Here is a 20,123-nt window from a genome sequence, read left to right as displayed (position 1 = left end):
GTTAGTTGTTTCAAAGTTACCTTTCTTGTAAGGCAGGTACAGGGAGAAGACAGAACAATAGAAAAATAACTGATTAGTTAATATCAGGTTACTTCAGGCTGCTTTTTTTGTGTAAGGATTAAAGCAGAGGGAACTTCATTATCATTCCAATTGAAGATTGAAAGTGGCCTGTTTGGAAAACTGGCTGTCATCTCCCCTGTTTCTCCGAAGGTCAGATAACAACTAAATTTAAGTTTAGTGATGTGAAACTTTAGCATGAGTGACTCCATTTTGATTTTTAGTCTGGTCACTTGGGGCCTAGTGCTGCAGGAGATTAGTCTACTACGGTAGCCTTCTATAGTTTTATTTAACACATGAAACAATTGTTAATACATGCCAAATGCTTTGCAGAATAGTCTTAATTAGAACTTGACTCTGAAATGACCATCTTTGTAATGGTAACTCTACATTTGACTACATTTGTACTGAGAACAATTAGTATAATCGTCCCTTGATATCACAGGGGATTGATTCCAGAGCTCTCCAAGGATACAACAATCCTGGAATGCTCAAGTTTCTTATATAAAATGACATAGTACGGTTAGCCGTCTGTATCTGTGGGTTCTGCATCTGTGTAGATGGAAGGCTGACTGTACTGTAATTATCTTGGAGATAAAAGATGTTATGAGTTTCTAAGAAGTTTGCGAATTGTTGCTGTTTTAAAATTCCTTATATTGACTTAAAGGTACCATTAGTTGTTGAAGACTAATAATTAACATTTACTAAGCATGTACTGTATGCCAAGCACTGTTGCAAGTTCTTTACATGTATTATCTTAGTTTACCTTATGAGAAAGGTAGTACTGTTTTCATTTTTAGAGAAGGGGAAACCAAGCTACACAGAGGATGAATAACACGGAGGTTGAATAGCTAGAGTGTGGTAGAGCCACTCTGACTCCAGAACCCAGGCTTAACAGGGGACTCACAACCAACCAGTTTGTAACAAATTGCTGAGCAGTCAGGTTGAGAAGTCTAACAAGTGGAAGATTTGTAGATAAATAGAAAGGGGAAGAGCAAACTCTTATCTTACTCCCTTCTCCCAATGAAATTCAGTAGTTATGTGCAGGGTGGAAAACAGGAAATGAGCTTGGCCCCTGTTTTTTGCTTCCTCTTCTTTATTTTTGCTTTCCTCTTTGCATTGCTGGTAACTCATGGATATATACTCGTCACTCCACTAGCACAGATTATATTTGTTTTGATTAATGTCACTTGTCAGACAGTGTAGTGTAATGTAATGTTTAGTAAGAGCAGGGACTTGAGGTTGGGCACGGTGGCTCACACCTATAATCCTAGCACTTTGGGGGGCCCAGACAGTTGGATTAGTTGAGGTCAGGAGTTCAAGACCAGCCTGGCCAACATGGTGAAACCCTGTCTCTATTAAAAATACAAAAATTATCCAGTCGTGGTGGCGGGCGCCTGTAATCCCAGCTGCCCTGGAGGCTGAGGCATGAGAATTGCTTGAAACCGGGAGGCAGAGGTTCCAGTGAGCAGAGATCACGCCACTACACTCCAGCCTGGGCCATAGAGTGAGACTCTCTCTCTCACACTGCCCTCCAGCTTGGGCCATAGAGTGAGAGTCTCTCTCTCTCTCTCCCACAAACACACACACACACACACACACACACACACACGCAAAAACAAAACAAAAAACAAGCAGGGACTTGAGAGTCAGACTGCTTGGGTTTAAATTACAGTTCTACCACTTACTGGCTGAATAGCCTTGGCTTGCTTACTTGCTGAGCTTCACTCTTCTTGCTTGTAAAATAGGGATAATATAGCACATCATAGGCTTTTTGGGAGGGTGAAATGTGTGAATATGTGTAACATGTTTTGAACAGTACATGGCACTTAGTAAATGCTGTATAAGTGTTTGCTGCTTCCTATTATTATTTGAGAGTACTTTTAGATTTAACCAGTAATTGATCTTAGGGATCAGGGTTGTTAACCTTTAATGCTGTATTAGTATGGGTGCTTCTTAGTGCATAAAAGGGAAAGGAGAAGGAAAAAGGAGATATAAAAGGAAGTTGAATAAAGAAAGATAAATATGGCTGGCTGCAGTGGCTCATGCATGTAATCCCAGCACTTTGGGACTTTGGGAGGCCAAGGTAAGTGGATTGCTTGAGCCAAGGAATTCAAGACCAGCCTGGGTAACGGTGAGACCCCATACTAAAAAAACCAAAACCAAAACCAATACAAAACAAAAACCCAGCCAGGCATGGTGGCATGTGTCTGTGGTTCCAGCTACTTGGGAGGCCAAGGTGGGAGGATTGCTTGAGTCTGGGAAGTGGAGGTTGCAGTGAGCTGAGGTTGTGCCACTGCACTCCAGCTTGGGGGATGGGAGTAAAACCCTGTTTAAAAAAAAGAAAAATATACTGCAGATAATTTTGATGAGGAACGGGAGAGTGTGTATTTCCTGTAGGTTACTCACACTAGTGTAGTTTCGTGTTCTTTTGTTTCGTGATTTTTGCATCCATTCAACAACTCGCGGTGTGCCACTCTAGAAGTGCTCAGTGCTAGAAGTATAGTGGTGCTTGAGGTACTATAGGTTCATTTACAGGGATTCATTTATAGGCATTTATAAATTGTTATGATTAATTGTTGTGAATGGTGCTATAGGAGCATGGTGGCATCTGACCAAGAGTTAGGTGGTTCGGTATTTTTATGTTTAATTATAACCCTTTTAGGATTATAATTAAACTAATTTACATATAAATAAATCTTAAAATTTAGGTATATATTGGGTGGTATTTCTTTTTATTCTTTCAGAAAACTGTTAAAATATTTCATTGAATCTAAGATTCCAATTTCATAGAAGTCAAAATGTGGGGGAAAAATGGCTGATAATGATTGTAAGAGACTCAATAAAGATACATTCTGACTTTAGAGATGTTTAAATGAAAAAAAGCTTCTCAAATTAATGACTCTTTGGTACTTGTAATTGATAGCTTCTTAAAATTGAGGAGGACTCTAGTAAGATAAGCTATAGTATCTGTTTATAAGTCAGTATGCTTTAGAGCAATCTGACTTTTCATTATAAAAATGTAGGTTTTGGACTAGGCATTCTGGTGCTAAAACAGCTGCTGAGGCCAGCGATCACTCTGTTCTTTGTTCAGTTCCTCACGTTACTCATATAATTCGTGTGAGGCTCTGCTGCTTGTTGGTCAGAGCCTGAGTAAGGATGAGTAAGGCTGGATAATGAACCATTCTTTAAAGCGGTAGCCTTTGTATTACAGTCTGGTTCACATACATGCATACATACAGGTGTGTGTGCATGTGTAACCGAAGAACAGCTTTCACAAAATAATATTTAGTACAGTATGTGGAATTTTCTCTGATACAGCCTCTTCTCTTTCATTATAAAAAGAAATTTGCTGTTTATCACACGAGTTGGGACCTTCTAAAATAACACTTAAGTTGAAACAGCCAGGGATCAGAAACTTAGAAATGAACCTTATTTGTTATTGTAACTTATAGCAAGTCATTGTTTCTCTTATTGGGTTCTTTTAGCCATAATAATTGTGCTAGTTCTTTTCTTGCTCTGAGTGCCTTAACCGGTTGCTAAGTGAGGAAAAAAAAATACATATATAAGCATAAATAAACAAATGTCTTTAATCTTTTTGCAGGTCAACATCAGATTTGAAATATTTAAAGTGGATACAAAACTATTTCAGCAATGCAGACAATTAAGTGTGTTGTTGTGGGCGATGGTGCTGTTGGTAAAACATGTCTCCTGATATCCTACACAACAAACAAATTTCCATCAGAATATGTACCAACTGTAAGTATAAAGGCTTCTTTCTGTTAGTAAAATGTAAAATTTGATACCCTTTTGAAAATTCTTTCTCTGTGTGTACTGAATTTTTTTCTGTTTTCTGCCTTTGTTTCCTGTTTTTAAAGATCTTGACTTCTCATGGGTAAATTATATACACTTTAAAATTAAACAGCTGAGAAATCAGTGGAAAGTCAGAAGGGGTGACACAAGGGTTTACAAGAAGTGCTGGGAGGCAAAACTCCAGTAGACAAGATTCTAACGAGTGGTGATCTCAATTTGGTGGAGTATGCCCTACATCTTGGAATGAGGTGACTTTTTTTTTTTTTTTTTTAATATTTTGGCCAGTTATTGAACAGTACTTGGAGGTCTCCTGGGATACCATTTGGGGTCCTGTAACTTGAGAGAAAGTAGTATGTCTCTCCACTTTTCTTGTGGAACTATTCTCTTAGCAGTAATGGAGCTCCAAACTGGTTGTTAGGGGCAGAGAAGAGAAGACCTGTTATGTTATGAGAATACCAACAGAAACCTTTGGGGGTCACCCCCCACAACTGTTTTTTTTTTTTTTCCCCCCCCGCTGAGAGGGAGTCTCTATTGACCCTTCTATCTGGAGTGCAGTGGTGCAATCTCGGCTTGCAGCACCCTCCGCTTCCTGGGTTCAGGCGATTCTCCTGCCTCAGCCTTCTGAGTAGCTGGGATTACAGGTGCCCGCCACCACGCCCAGCTAATTTTTGTATTTTTAGTAGAAACGGTTTCACCATGTTGGCCAGGCTGGTCTCAAACTCCTGACCTCAAATGATCCACCCGCCTCGACCTCCCAAAGTGCTGGGATTACAGGCATGAGCCACCATGCCCGACCCCACAACTGTTTTTTAAATCAACTCTTTGGAATGGTAGAAGGAAGGTGGGAATAACAAAAATATTGAAGTGAGAGAGAGAGACAAGAGTTAGAGTAACACTCATTTGTGAAAGGTAGTGAGACCCTGTCTCAAAAATAAGTAAAATTTATTTTGAAGGGGGGAGAATTTGAAGGTATTATTAAACACTAAAGTCACATTGATATTTTAAATTGGCCCATTTGGAGACAAGATAAATGGAAGACGTTGTGAGATTCAGTGGACTTACAGCGGACGTTTAGAGGTACATGAATCTTGTTTCAGAGTGAGGACAGCAATCAGAGTTTTTCTGTTTTAGTTTCCATCGAAGTTATTTACTTGTAAACATAATTTCTGAGTCTTTTATGACTTTGATCTTCTGGTGTTGTATTTTAAGTGGGCTTGTGGGTTTTTTATATGTATGTTTGTGTGTACATCTCTGGAAAAGTGATAAAGTAGAAGGAAGAGTAGTAGAATAAAATTTTAAATGAGCCAATTTAGGTAAATGAATGGACCATGAGGCACAAATAATGTTCTCATGGTACCTGTTGAAGTTAATATGGAAATGGATTTGGTGTAAAATGCATTTTAGTTCCCATCTGTAAATTGGGGCTTGCCGTTTCTAGAGTAATAGAAATTCAGAGTTGGGTGGGACAATACACATTGTCTTATCCATCTCTTACGGATGAGAGTACTCAGGCCCAATTTAGGGATGAGACTTAGAAGTCTGACTTTAATTACTTAGTGTAATTATACTAGGGAAAGTAGACTTTGGAATGGAAGCCAGCTTTTCTGATTCTTAGTCTGGTTTTGGATATGAACAATACAGTAAAGGAGGGTTGTTTTTGAGTCTCTTAAGTGCGATTTAAGAAAGTTATGTGTTTGATTTGAGAGCTTAACCACGTTCATTCGATTTCTTTGTTCTTGTTTTTAAGAAATGAGGAAAGTCCGTTCTTAAAAACCAGAACAAAGAAAGCACATCTCCCTCATGCCCTTGCTTCTCTTCTTTACATTTAAATAAGCTCTTGAGCAATCTGTTAAAACATAAATCAGAAAATCAGAGTAGATACCCAAAGGTTAAGTAGGGCTGGTCTTAAAATGTGGCATTCTTCTCCTAGTTGGAAAGCTTTTCTTTTCTTTTTATATGTATCATTTAATTTTAAAATTTTTATTGTAAATTGACAGATTATAGTTGTATATGAAAGCATTGCTTTTCTTTTCTTTTCTTTTTTTCTTTTTTTCTGAGACGGAGTCTCGCTCTGTCGCCCAGGCTGGAGTGCAGTGGCCGGATCTCAGCTCATTGCAAGCTCCGCCTCCCGGGTTCCCGCCATTCTCCTGCCTCAGCCTCCTGAGTAGCTGGGACTACAGGCGCCCGCCACCTCGCCCGGCTAGTTTTTTGTATTTTTTAGTAGAAACGGGGTTTCACCGTGTTAGCCAGGATGGTCTCGATCTCCTGACCTCGCGATCCGCCCGTCTCGGCCTCCCAAAGTGCTGGGATTACAGGCTTGAGCCACCGCGCCCGGCGTGAAAGCATTGCTTTTCTATTGTAAACTAATTCTAAAGACTCTAGAATTTGTGTTGGGTCTTTTCCCATTTAGCATTGTTAAACCTCCCATTTTCACAAATAACTTAGTACAACCAATATTAGCATATGCTATACTGAATTTGATAAGGGTTTTATTATGGTCTATTTACATATTAAGCATCTTGTTAAAGAAGATGTCTCAGGTCATGCAGTTTGTGCCCAATAACATGAATTTTACTCATAAAATTCCCAGCTGGCCAGTCGCAGTCACTCACACCTGTAATTCCAGGACTTTGGGAGGCCGAGGCAGGTGGATCATGAGGTCAGGAGTTTGGGACCAGCCTGGCCAACATAGTGAAACCCCGTCTCTACTAAAAATACAAAAATTAACTGGGTGTGGTGGCATGCACCTGTAGTCTTAGCTACTCAGGAGGCTGAGGTGTGGAGAATTGCTTGATCCCAGGAGGCAGAGGTTGTAGTGAGCTGAGAGAGCATGCCATTGCACTGCAGCCTGGGTGACTCAGTGAGACTCTGTCTCAAAAAAAAAAAAAAAAAAAAAAAAATCCCAGCAAATAATCTGTCAGCCTTTTCTTGGACACTTTGAGGGAACCGTTATTTTCTCTCAAATGGGCTTGTTTGTAACAAGGCTCATCTTTTCTTTTTTTTTTTTTTTTTTTTGAGACGGAGTCTCGCTCTGTAACCCAGGCTGGAGTGCTGTGGCCGGATCTCAGCTCACTGCAAGCTCCGCCTCCCAGGTTCACGCCATTCTCCTGCCTCAGCCTCCCGGGTAGCTGGGACTACAGGTGCCGCCACCTCGCCCGGCTAGTTTTCTGTAGTTCTTTTTAGTAGAGACGGGGTTTCACCGTGTTAGCCAGGATGGTCTCGATTTCCTGACCTCGTGATCCGCCCGTCTCGGCCTCCCAAAGTGCTGGGATTACAGGCTTGAGCCACCGCGCCCGGCCAAGGCTCATCTTTTCTAGGACTCTGAAAGGAAGAAAGGTCATGGATCTAGGAGATTTTATTTCTAGATGAAAAGAAAATGGTCTATGAAGAAATAATTTCTTAGGAATCAGATTGAATGTTGAGGTAGACCACTGTCTCAAAAGTTTCAGACTTGAACAGGTTCATTTTGTGTAGCTAGAGGACTCTGCTCCTGTGCCACCTCTAAGCCTTCTCTGGCTCTTTATCCAGGCTGCTGTGGTAGAGCAGAAATCTCAGAACACATTCTTTGTCTTTTTCCAGGAACTGTTTAGCTCACACAAGGTACTTGGTTGGCAAGATTGGTTATATAAGGATGATGAATGGACTAAGGGACGATTAAGTCTTAGCAAGGATACACTGCCTTAGCTTAAGAGTTGTTCTGTCCCATTTTAACTCTTCTTGCACACTAACAGTGTTGTATTTTTTTGTTTTTAGGTTTTTGACAACTATGCAGTCACAGTTATGATTGGTGGAGAACCATATACTCTTGGACTTTTTGATACTGCAGGTGAAAACTTAATGTCTTTTATACTGTTTTGATTTTTAACAGTTGCTAGTTGTCTGTCTCTTGTGGACATTTTGAGAAACTAGCACATGAGCAGAGTACTTGCCTTTTGTTATTAGTTAGCAGGATTGAATATAATGATCGTCGATGCTTGACCAAGGAGCAGTCCCAGACCTGGATTGGCAAATAGGAGTTTGGAGTACCCTGGGTGAACAGCGTAGTAGATGAAGTAGAGTGAGACTAGAGTGCAGTATACAAGCTCCAAACTGAACTAAAATCCTGATGTGTGCACCTTGCAGAGAATTGGGAACTGTATTAGTGGTTGGGGAGGGACTAAGGGAATGAATTCATAGGAATCATCCCCACTGATTCTCTCCCTTCACCCCTACCTACTCCGTTTTAAAGCCTGGAGTTTGCTAAATATGCCTAAGGTTGTAAGGTCGTAAGCCATTTACAGTATTTATTATTATCACTCTCTGATACTTGAAAGCATATTCAATTTGTGTGTCTAATAACATGTTTAGTTTCTTACGATAGCTTACTTATTTTAAACTGTATCTGAAAATAATTTGAGAGTGAACGTTATCTGCTCACAGTATTGACATTTGTCAACTATCCAAATTGTAAGAACAAATTACTTTCTTCCTCAAATGTACCTAATTCCTCAGTGCTATTTCTTGTTTTCAAGAGTGGCTGCACATCTTAATTTCTGACTTTTCTTTATGTGCCGTCTTATTGTCAGCTCAGTTAGCCAGAGGAAAATCTCAGAAAGATATCCTTTAGAATATCTTTTTTTTTTTTTTTTTTTTTGAGACGGAGTCTCGCTCTGTCGCCCAGGCTGGAGTGCCGTGGCCGGATCTCAGCTCACTGCAAGCTCCGCCTCCCGGGTTTACGCCATTCTCTCGCCTCAGCCTCCCGAGTAGCTGGGACTACAGGCGCCCGCCATCTCGCCCGGCTAATTTTTTGTATATTTTAGTAGAGACGGGGTTTCACCGTGTTAGCCAGGATGGTCTCGATCTCCTGACCTCGTGATCCGCCCGTCTCGGCCTCCCAAAGTGCTGGGATTACAGGCTTGAGCCACCGCGCCCGGCCTAGAATATCTTTAGAATGTAGGAATTCTAAACTTTCTGCTTTGAGTTACTCTTTGTTACTGTTTCCAAGCTAACTTGTTGCTCTCATGGAATCTGTTATACTGTGTACCATGAGGAACTGTTTGGATTTAATTGAGAACATGAAATGGAGAGACAATAAAGTTTAGAGAAAATTTTAATACATTAAAATTATAAAAGTAATTGTATATTAAACTTGGAAAATAGAGAAAACAGTGACCCTTAATCTCTTGATAAATGAGGGATTTTCTTCTGTGTTCATTTGTGTCCAAAGGCACAGAGAAAAGATTTTTGTTGTTGTTGTTGAGACCGAGTTTTGCTCTTGTTGCCCAGGCTGGAGTACAGTGGTGCAATCTCGGCTCACCGCAACCTCAACCTCCTGGGTTCAAGTGATTCTTCTGCCTCACCCTCCCGAGTCGCTGCGATTACAGGCATGCGCCACCACACCCGGCTAATTTTTTTGTATTTTAGTAGAGATGGGGTTTCTGCGTGTTGGTCAGGCTGGTCTCGAACTTCTGACCTCAGGTGATCCGCCCGCCTCGGTCTCCCAAAGTGCTGGGATTACAGGTGTGAATCACCACGCCTGGTGAGAAAAGGTAATTTATGGCTACTTGTGGTTGAAAATTAATATTTTCAGATTTCAAAGTTTATTTTTTGTAAGGCTTTACATTTTCTGGCGAGTACTTTTTACAGCTTTATTGATGTGTAGCACAATAAAAATCAATTTAAGGCCAGGTGCGGTAGCTCACACTTGTAATCGCAGCACTTTGGGAGGCTGAGACAGGCAGTTCACCTGAGGTCAGGAGTTTGAGACCAGCCTGGCCAGTATAGTGAAACCCCATCTCTACTAAAAATACAAAAATTAGCCGAATGTAGTGGTGTATGACTGTTAAGTCCCAGCTACTTGGGAAGCTGAGACAGGAGAATTCCTTGAACCCAGGGGACGGAGGTTGCAGTGAGCCGAGATTCTGCCACTGCCCTCCAGCCTGGGTGACAGAGTGAGACTCCGTCTTTAAAAAACAAAAGAAAAAAATTGTTTTAAGTGTTTGGTGTGATGCATTTTGCTGACCCTCCACCATAATAACGTGTAACATTTTTATCACCCTTCAAATTTTCTGTCGTGAGTCCTTTCACCATTGAATGGTCTTGGCACCCTTATCAAAAATTATTTGACCATATATGTGAGTGTTTATTTCTGGGTTCCCTTTTGCAGTCAGCACTGTCCCTTGACCTGGTTCTGGGCAACCACTGATCTGCTTTCTTTGTTTCCGCTGTTTGGCTTTTCTAGGGTTTCATATAAATGGAACCATACAATATGTAGTCTTTTGTGTTTGACTGTTTTTACTTAGCATAATGTTTGTGAGAGTTGTCCATGTTGTGTGTATTGGTAGTTTTCTTTTGATTGCTGAATGATATTCTGTTCTATGAATATATCACAATTTTGTGTATCCATTAACAAGTTGATGGATGTTTAGGTTCCAGTTTTAATACTGGTGCTATGAATTGCTTCCATGTCTTAGCTCTTTTGAATAATGTTGCTATCAACATGAGTATACAAATACCTTGTTGAGACCCTGCTTTCAGTTCTTTAGGGGTATATACCCAGAAGTGGAATTGTTGGATCATGTGATAATTCTATTTTTAATTTTTTTGAGGAACCTCCATATTGTTTTCCACAGTGGCTGTCCTATTTTATATTCCTACCAGCAGTACACGGGGGCTTGGTATAGTCACATTCTTCTCTTTGACACTTATTTTCTGGTTTTTTTTTTTTTTTGGTAGCCATCCTAATTAGTGTGAGGTGGTATCTATTTGTGGTTTTGATTTGCATTTCCTTAATGATTAGTGATGTTGAACGTCTTATGGCCATATATCTTCTTTGGAGAAAGGTCTGTTTAATCAAATTCTTTGCCCATTTTTGAATTGGGATTTTTTTTTTTTGGTTAAGTTTTAGGAGTTCTCTGTAGATTCTAGGTATTAATCTCTTATCACATATACGATTTGCAAATATATTTTCCTATTTTGTGGGTTGCGTTTTTATTCTGTTGATACTGTCTTCTGATGTGTAAAATTTTTACAATTTCATGAAGTTTTTCTGTTTTTTGGTTGGTCTGGTATGATATCCAAACAAATTATTGTCAAGTCCAACTGAATCTTTTGCCCTGTATTTTCTGGGAGTTTTAAAGTTTTAGGTCTAACATTTAGACCTTTTATCCATTTTGAGTTAATTTTTGTATATAGTGTTAGTTAAGGTTCCATCTTTGTCTTTTGCATGTGAATATGTCATTTTCTCAGCACCATCAGAGTCCTTTTACCACTGAATGGTCTTGGCACCCTTATCAAAAATTATTTGACCTAGGCTAGGCATGGTGGCTCACACCTGTAATCCTAGCACTTTGGGAGGCTGAGGTGGGCAGATCACCTGAGATCAGAAGTTTAAGACCAGCCTGGCCAACATGGTGAAACCCCATCTCTACTAAAAATACAAAAATTGGCCGGGCGTGGTGGTGTGTGCCCGTAGTCCCAGCTACTCAGGAGGCAGAGATAGGAGAGTCTCTTGAACTGGGGAGGCGGAGGTTGCAGTGAGCCGAGATTGTGCCACTGCACTCCAACCTGGGTGATAAGAGAGTGAGACTCTGTCTAAAAAAGAAAAAAAAAAAAAAAAATTATTTGCCCATATATGTAAGGGTTTATTTCTGGGTTCTCTCGTCTATTCCACTGTCTTATATATCTCCCTATGCCAATACCACACTGTTTTGATTATTGTAGCCTTGTACTAAGTTTTGAGATCAGGATGTGGGAGTCCTTCAGCTTTGTTCTTCTTTTTCAAGATTATTTTGGCTATTTGGGATCCCTTGCTGGGATTTTGATAGGGATTGCATTGAATCTGTAGGTTGCTTTGGATAATGTTGACATGTCAGCAATATTAAGTCTTCCAATTCATGAACGTGGGATGTGTTTCCATTTATTTATGTCTTCTTTAATTTCTTTCAGCAGTTTTCAAATTTTTGTTGTCCAAGTCTTTTGCCTCTGATTAAGTTAATTCTAAGTATTTTTATTGTTTTGAGTATCCATTAATTCTTGCTAAATTCTTGCTAAATTTTTTTTCTAGGCTTTATCAGTTTCAGATACTGGTCTTACATACACACATTAACTAAATATGTGAACCTGTGTTTGTAGTCACGATGGGCAGTGGGTTTTGTCATCTGGGTTTCACTGAGATGACACAGTGAAATTTAGATGGTTTCACTGTAATTGTTTCTTTACCGTATCTGAGATGGAGTCTCGCTCTGTTGCCCAGACTGGAGTACTGTGACACCATCTCGGCTCACTGCAACCTCCGCCTTCTGGATTCACGCAATTCTTCTGCCTCAGCCTCCCAAGTAGCTGGGATTACAGAGGTGCACCATCACACCTAGCTAATTTTTATATTTTTAGTAGAGATGGGGCTTCACTCTGTTGGCCAGGCTGGTCTCGAACTCCTGACCTAGGGTGATCAGCCTGTCTTGGCCTCCGAAAGTGCTGGGATTACAAGGATTGATTTTTAACCATTTCTGTAGCAAGAGTTTATTATTACATTTATTATTGGGTTTCTAATGGACCCCAAGATTGAACACCGCAAACTAGTAGTAAAAGCAAATAACATAATAGTAAATTCATTGCTGTTCTGTGTGCTTGAAGTTTGTAGAATTAGCTGATTGAGAATATTGCTTACATATTATATTACAAAGCCATACATTTTATTAGATAAGTAAGTTACTTTTTGAGTAATGACTAGCATACTTGTAACGCTTTGAGGACACCAAGATTCAGTTGCTGAATTCTCTCCAATATTTTTACTTTTTCTAGGGCAAGAAGATTATGACAGATTACGACCGCTGAGTTATCCACAAACAGATGTATTTCTAGTCTGTTTTTCAGTGGTCTCTCCATCTTCATTTGAAAATGTGAAAGAAAAGGTAAGCTGATCAGGTATTCTTGCCCTAAGAAGGTCATCTCAGAATTTCTACTGACCTGTTATAAATAGCATTAGAGGCTTGTTGAATAACAAAGGTGTATTTTAAAATACCTTTTTGTAGTGGGTGCCTGAGATAACTCACCACTGTCCAAAGACTCCTTTCTTGCTTGTTGGGACTCAAATTGATCTCAGAGATGACCCCTCTACTATTGAGAAACTTGCCAAGAACAAACAGAAGCCTATCACTCCAGAGACTGCTGAAAAGCTGGCCCGTGACCTGAAGGCTGTCAAGTATGTGGAGTGTTCTGCACTTACACAGGTAAGGATGACATGAAACCCCACGCATATTTATGGTCGAGTCATTTATTAGAGCATTAGGATATAGGAGTTATTTCTAACAGTGATCAGCAGTGCTCAAAGATGCCCAGCAAGAATATGAACAGCTTCATATTGTATATTCTTTTGTTGGAGGCCTCTGTGTTTTTTGGAGAATATTATTAGTTCCTAAACTCCTTGTGTTGGTAAGATCTTGTGTTGTACTGAATGATTTATAGCGGTCAGGGTTGTGTGAAAACAAAAACCTTACAGGAAAGGTTCAGATAAGCACAGACTTGCAAGAGAGGATGTGAATTATTTTTTTTTCTAGACACTTAAATTTTCATCTAAATATGTCTGATCTTTTCTTGCCAATTCAGACAATTGATACTATACTGTTTCTTGGGCAGTTCAACCAGAATAGGGAATTAGTCATAATAATTGAGACCTCCATGTCAAAGAAGGCAGCCATGGCTATTTCTGCCGCAGTTCTCAAGAATGCTTTATATAGTGTCTCTATTCCTATGTTTTTGGAAATATTCCTTCCTCATGCATTCTGACCATTTTTGAGTGATTTAATTGGAACTCCTTTTGTAGTTTGATGGGAAACTCAGATTTTGAAGATAGGAAGCAATGTTAGGGTATTTGGAAGGGACTTGTAACTGATGTATATGGTTTAAACTTTTTCACCTTCCTGATATCGCTGATTCCGTCCTTTGAGTACTGTTCTGGAGGCAAAGGAAAAAATTATGGAAATAATTAGCACGAAAGTCTTACGTTCTACTGGTACTGGTGCTTTGAACTTTGAACGGTGAGCAGACATGCCTAATAGGGCAAGATTGAAGGGTGGAGATTTCTAATAATTATATTAAACTCATTATATTTATGCTTACGTTTTCAGGTAATTGTTCATTTTTATTGTGTTTCTAAAAAAACACTTGGATTCTTAACTACATGTATACTAGGGTAAATGGCATATATGATTACTTATTACATATGCACTAGGTATTTAGTTTATAGGGCCTAGTGCATAATTTAATAATCAGTTTAGTACTTGGTTGGATATTTAAAGATAAAACTTTTATGCTTAACTGGGATATTCCCAGAATAACTTCAAGGCCTAATATCAGATGATTTAAATATAATCTTCTAATCCTAGTTTTTTTGGGCAGTTTAGTGCTATTATAAAAGCAGTTATTTAGAAGTTTAGAAGATTTTATATCTTCCCATGCACAGCACTGTTTTGAGAGTTTAAAAAAATGCCTGGTGCTTCTCTATGTGTTTTAGTAGCATTCCCAGAAAAGTGTGCCTGTGTGTGTATATTGGGGGAGACAGTGAAGGTCATGTGTGAAACACTGATGTCTGTGTTAGACACTCATTCTGTGTGCTTCTGATGCATACCTCTGTTCTCTAGATATGGGTTGCTTTGAGGGAAGACACATAGGCCCTGTGGATTCACTTTTATGTTACTCGTGGTGCTTTAGATAATTGGATGCTTTTAATGTAAGATTTTTACAGTATCAGCAGGTGTGTACAGTAAATCAGTTTGTAGAGAGTATGAAGTTTAAAAGGTCTTAGCAGGTACATTTTTCTTACCAGAGTTTGAAGTATGGAGAAGTCAAAAGAGGGGAAGTTAGAAAATGGGGTCTGTGGTTGTGTTTGGGAGCTAGAACTTTTAGGCTTACAGATTCTGTTTGTTGATTCCTCTAAAACTAAAATCGTTAATATAAACAGATGGTGGTCAAGCACATATTAGTTTTGTTTCATAGAGCATTTGTTGATCTTTGTCCACTGTAAGCAAGAAAGGAATTCCTTCTTGTTAAGGGATACGCTCCAGTTTCTAATGGTCCTCCTCCTCTTTTTTTTTCTTATAAAGTATATTTCCCTTTCTGTATTCCTTCCTTCCTTTTATATTTGACTGCCAGAGTTGGTTCCTAGATGTGTAGAAAGAATTGCAGAGGAATTTAAATTTTTATATTGCATTTCTACTTTGTAAATGATGTAGAAAGAAGAAAGCTTTTTAACATTTGCTGCTTTTAAATAATTTACTGCTGTTTTTGATTTATTTTGTATCTAACGTGACGTGTGGGTATCAGTCCTGTGGGATGTCATGGATGGGGATGGGGTGGAGGTGGGAACACTTGGGGTGGTCTGGGGTTGACACTTACAGTTGGAGCTGTGTTCTGGGACTTCTAGGACATACTTACTTGGGATCAAACTGATCAAACTAAAGAAAATGTGAAACAACCTTGGGTGGTAAACTTGTGGCTTCAGATTTAGGTGAGTTTAGGTGAGTCTGTAGACCTGGGTCCTAAGTACCACCACTGCTGAGTCACACTGTCATGTTGGAGTTTCTGGCTGAGGTGTAAGTGTATTTCTGTATCTTAATCCCCATAAGATCTGAGAATAGTCTTCGTTTTCACTCCATGCTTTATGCTCTGATACCTATGCAGACATCTTAAAGCACTGGACTGCTTGCTAAAACTCATTCTAGGACCCCATTCTTTGTTTTCTTATGACTTGGGTGGTGGTTACTTGCTCTAATAACATTGCTGAATAACTGAAGTGTATGCTGTTTCTAGAGTCTGTTCTTTAAACTCCTTCTAGTTGGTACTGTTGCACAAGTAACACTTTTTAAATGTCTGAACCTTTCTGTTCTGGAAAACCAGTTTACTCTGAAATCTTGATTAATCCCATTCAGATATGTCATTGAACCTAGAAACACGTAGCATGCCTGTTAGTCTGCTATTTGTGTCCTTCAGTTATTCAGGGACTGAATTCACATAAGCCTGAAAGTGTAATAGATTTATTTCCAAAATGTGTTAGAGGTTAACATATTGCATTTTAATAAAAATTGCTGGGCCGGGCGCGGTGGCTCAAGCCTGTAATCCCAGCACTTTGGGAGGCCGAGACGGGCGGATCACGAGGTCAGGAGATCAAGACCATCCTGGCTAACACAGTGAAACCCCGTCTCCACTAAAAAATACAAAAAAAACTAGCCGGGCGAGGTGGCGGGCGCCTGTAGTCCCAGCTACTCGGGAGGCTGAGGCAGGAGAATGGCGTGAACCCGGGAGGCGGAGCTTGCAGTGAGCCGAGATCTGGCCACTGCACTCCAGCCTGGGCGGCAGAGCCAGACTCCATCTCAAAAAAAAAAAAAAAAAAATTGCTTTCCTGCTCAGTTAACCTTGCTTGAGGTGAAGTTTTTCGTCAGTTATCTACTCTCCCAATAATGGGCTTAAGATCAACATTCTAGCATTTTTCTTAAGGCACATTGCTTCTGTGAATTCAGCTCATTTAATCCGGACTGCTGTTGTACCTGCTAGTCTTTCTAATCCTCTAACCTGGCTGCTATTCTCTCTCCTCCCCTCTGTCTTGTAGAGAGGTCTGAAGAATGTGTTTGATGAGGCTATCCTAGCTGCCCTCGAGCCTCCGGAAACTCAACCCAAAAGGAAGTGCTGTATATTCTAAACTGTTTTCTCCTTCCCTTCTTTGCTGCTGCTTCCTGTCCCACTACTGTAGAAAGATCGTTTAAAAACAAAGGAATAAAACCATCCTGTTTGAAAGCCTCTGCGTCTTTTTACTCACCACCTTAGAGCAACCTCTGTATTAGTTTTTGATCAAGAATGCAATATCTTATAGAAATTTTTTGTGATCAGTAGTCAAGTTGGACTTGTTTTAACTTTCTGCTGCTTGAGTTGCCTGATGCTCAGAGCTTTTTGGTTTGGATTACCATTGCAAAAGGGAACTTGGTCTGGCATTAAGAGCGTCCTCTTGGAGAAAATAACAAGAGTTTTAACACTTCTAGATCTTAGTTCTAGATGGAGAAAGTAACACAAACATCATTTTACTCTTATGATCAATTGTTAATTGTAATTGCATGACAAACCTTATGGAAAAGGGGTGACCTTCTAGTAGAATGTAACGGGGAAGGGAGGATTCTTTTCTGGTTTTCCTTTGTGCAGTGAAACTTTGTGTTGCTGTTGCTTTGGCTGTCTGTGCTGTAGTGGAGTATTTGTCAGTCTGGGGTGGGGAAGATATTGATGTATCTGCTACTGCTTTGAGTTTATTTGTTACATTATCTTTTAAGAATAGCATCCATTTAAACAGTTGACTTACAGTTTGTTAATGTTGAGATGTAAAGCTGCCACCTTTATATTTTCCTGCTTCTGATTTTATTGTGAGGGAAATATACAATTGTGGTTACCTTCAAAATTTGAAATTAAAAATATACAACTGTTTGTATAAATGCCTGATGAAGCTTTATTCCTGTTGCACTGACTGGCTCTAATTTTACGTATGTATCAGGTACCCACATTTTTGCTCCCTTGAATCTCCTTACTCTAACTGGTGGGATAAAGGGAGTTCAAAGTGACTATCTTTGCAGCTACCATAATCTCTCTCTCTTTGCCTGTGCCTTCCATAGAATAAGGATGCCACTGACCCGTGCCCGTCCTCTCAGTCCTGTTTCATATCCAGCTGTTTCATTTGAATGCAGAGCTGCTTCCCTTGTTTTTATGTAAAATGTTTTAGCAGCACATTACAAAACTCATATTGAATGAGCAAATGACACATGTGCTTGTTTGCTTCTTGTGACATACATTGGTCTGCACAAAGTTTTCTCAAAGGACCACTGTCTCACTCATGAATATCTGCTCCTTTGCTCCTGAATTGCTGAGTCCTTCCAGTGCCTTGGACAAATCTTGGTGAAGTGAGATTATTGTGTTGAGATTCAGGATTGTTTTTAATGTTTCTTTCTTTGCCAACTCTTGGGGGTTTGAATGTTTTAAATTTGAACTCCAACTTTATTATACTGAAAATCAGACCGCCCATTTTTTCTTTCTACCCCTTTTCAGAAAGGCCTAAAGAATGTATTTGACGAAGCAATATTGGCTGCCCTGGAGCCTCCAGAACCGAAGAAGAGCCGCAGGTGTGTGCTGCTATGAACATCTCTCCAGAGCCCTTTCTGCACAGCTGGTGTCGGCATCATACTAAAAGCAATGTTTAAATCAAACTAAAGATTAAAAATTAAAATTCGTTTTTGCAATAATGACAAATGCCCTGCACCTACCCACATGCACTCGTGTGAGACAAGGCCCATAGGTATGGCCCCCCTTTCCCCTCCAGTACTAGTTAATTTTGAGTAATTGTGTATTGTCAGAAAAGTGATTAGTACTAGTTTTTGTTTTGTTGTTTCAAAAAAAAAAAAGTGGCTTTTTTTTTTTTTTTTTTTTGGTTTAAAAGCAAGGCATGCTTGTGGATGACTGTAACAGACTAATTGGAATTGTTGAAGCTGCTCCCTGGTTCCACTCTGGAGACATCTGGGACATCTTAGTGTTTTTTTTTTTCCTCCTCTTTTTTTGGGGGGAGTGTGTGTGGGGTTTGTTTTTTAGTCTTGTTTTTTTAATTCATTAACCAGTGGATAGCCCTTAAGGGGAGGAGGACGGTTTGATTCCACATTCCACTTCCTAGATCTAGTTTAGAAAACATGTTCCCCATCTGGTGCTCTTAGGAAGGAGTATAGTAAATGCCTCATTTAATAACATACTCCTTTTTGAAAGTTGCCTTTTCTCTCCACCCTTGAGTAGATCCAGTATTTGATGAAACTTATGAAAGTGGGTGGAGCCTGTCTTGCCCCTCCTCTTTTCTAGGACGCACTATATGTGACTGTGACTTTCAAGGACATTTGTTTGCCATTCACTGTTGTTTTTGGGAAGTTGATTTCTAACTTCTTTCACTGATAAATGAAGAAAAGTATTGCACCTTTGAAATGCACCAAATGAATTGAGTTTGTAATTAAAAAAATTTTTTTCCCTCTCAGTCATTGTCTTATATGCTTAGCATAGATTTGCAGCTCAGTAGTATATGGTGTTCCTAGAATGCAGCTGAAGACCTGGTATGTAGAGGAAATACGAGGGGTGGTGCTAGAAGACAGACATCTGTGGAATGATTCACATCCTCTCAAGTTAGGAGGATGGAGGCCTGCTTCATTAAGAAGCTGGGGGTAGGGTGGGGGTGGGGAGAACACTTAACAACATGGGGACCAGTCAGGGGAATCCCCTTATTTCTGTTTTGCATATGAGGAACCCTAGAGCAGCCAGGTGAGGCTCTCTAGTTTAATAAAAATCATGGAAAGAGTCTTAATGAAGACTCTTACTAAGTGCTAATAGGGATTTTATCAGCTTATTTTGGTTGCAGTTTCCAATTTTTAAAAACGTTGAGGTAATCTTTCCCACCTTCCCAATCCTAATTCTTGTAGATTCATTAGTGTTGAACCAATGCTTTCTCATGTCTCAATTCTTTGTATATGCATTCTTTTCAGATGTATTAAACAAACAAAAACCCTTCACAAGCCAGCCTGAGGGTTGTTATTTTCCCTCCGTCTCTTACTTTTCAGATACATAGGAGTGGGAACTTGACTCTTGATAACATCAATTTCTAACAAACTTTGAGATAAAATTTTAAAGCTTTATTATTTTTATTTTATTTTCTGGCATTTAGTTTGAGGTAATATTTGGCCCTCTATATGTTCAGGTTTGTGCTTTCTCCCTTACGTTTGACACTTCCTTTAAATACCAAGTAGGTCCATAATAATTCTTAGTGAAGCAGTGTTCAGGAAGCTCACTGCTCATGGTGGAAGGAAATGTTAGTGTACCTTTAATCCATAGATCATTGGAAAGCAGCTCATTTCCCAAGTTTTCTGTATCATTGGTTCTCAAACTTGGCTGCTTACTGGAGTGCAGCTTGAACAATGTGATTTTTAAGTTTTCCAGGCTTTCTAAAATGTAGCCAAGTTTGGGAACCAGCACACCTAGGTGGTTATCTCAAACTACTTCTATCAGAATATAGATTGTATGCTGTGAATCTGAATATGGGATATCTTTAGGTAGCAAGAAAGGTTTATTTACCTTCAGACATTATACTGATCTGCTTGAGAATCTTAGAAACTAAGAACCCTTAAAATCAGTTAAGGTTGATACACTGTGGTGTCATTTTGATAGTTCTCTGCATGGAGTCATGTTTGGCACGATTTGCATACTGTGCTAGAATT

At 39.5% G+C, this 20,123-nt stretch overlaps 1 protein-coding gene across 3 annotated transcripts in view; it reads left to right on the top strand.

Moving 5' to 3' along the window:
* CDC42 (cell division cycle 42) overlaps nt 1-19,424 on the top strand; it is a 41,826-nt gene extending 22,402 nt beyond the window's left edge. The window contains exons 2-6 of one of the 3 annotated variants that reach the window (XM_033227914.1): nt 3,662-3,816; nt 7,624-7,696; nt 12,652-12,761; nt 12,882-13,079; nt 17,929-19,424. In XM_033227914.1, the coding sequence (XP_033083805.1) occupies nt 3,712-3,816; nt 7,624-7,696; nt 12,652-12,761; nt 12,882-13,079; nt 17,929-18,018 (576 nt within the window). In that variant the 5' untranslated portion in view covers nt 3,662-3,711 and the 3' untranslated portion in view covers nt 18,019-19,424. Of the gene's footprint in view, nt 1-3,661; nt 3,817-7,623; nt 7,697-12,651; nt 12,762-12,881; nt 13,080-16,453; nt 17,322-17,928 lie in introns of those variants that run through there. The other 2 variants (XM_033227915.1, XM_033227916.1) reach the window with 2 other exon arrangements.
* Nucleotides 19,425-20,123: the final 699 nt, after the last annotated feature.

This window comes from Trachypithecus francoisi, unplaced genomic scaffold (assembly GCF_009764315.1).
Source record: "Trachypithecus francoisi isolate TF-2019V2 unplaced genomic scaffold, Tfra_2.0 Lachesis_group12, whole genome shotgun sequence".
Lineage (NCBI taxonomy): Eukaryota > Metazoa > Chordata > Mammalia > Primates > Cercopithecidae > Trachypithecus > Trachypithecus francoisi.
This window is presented reverse-complemented; position numbering and strand designations above follow the sequence as displayed.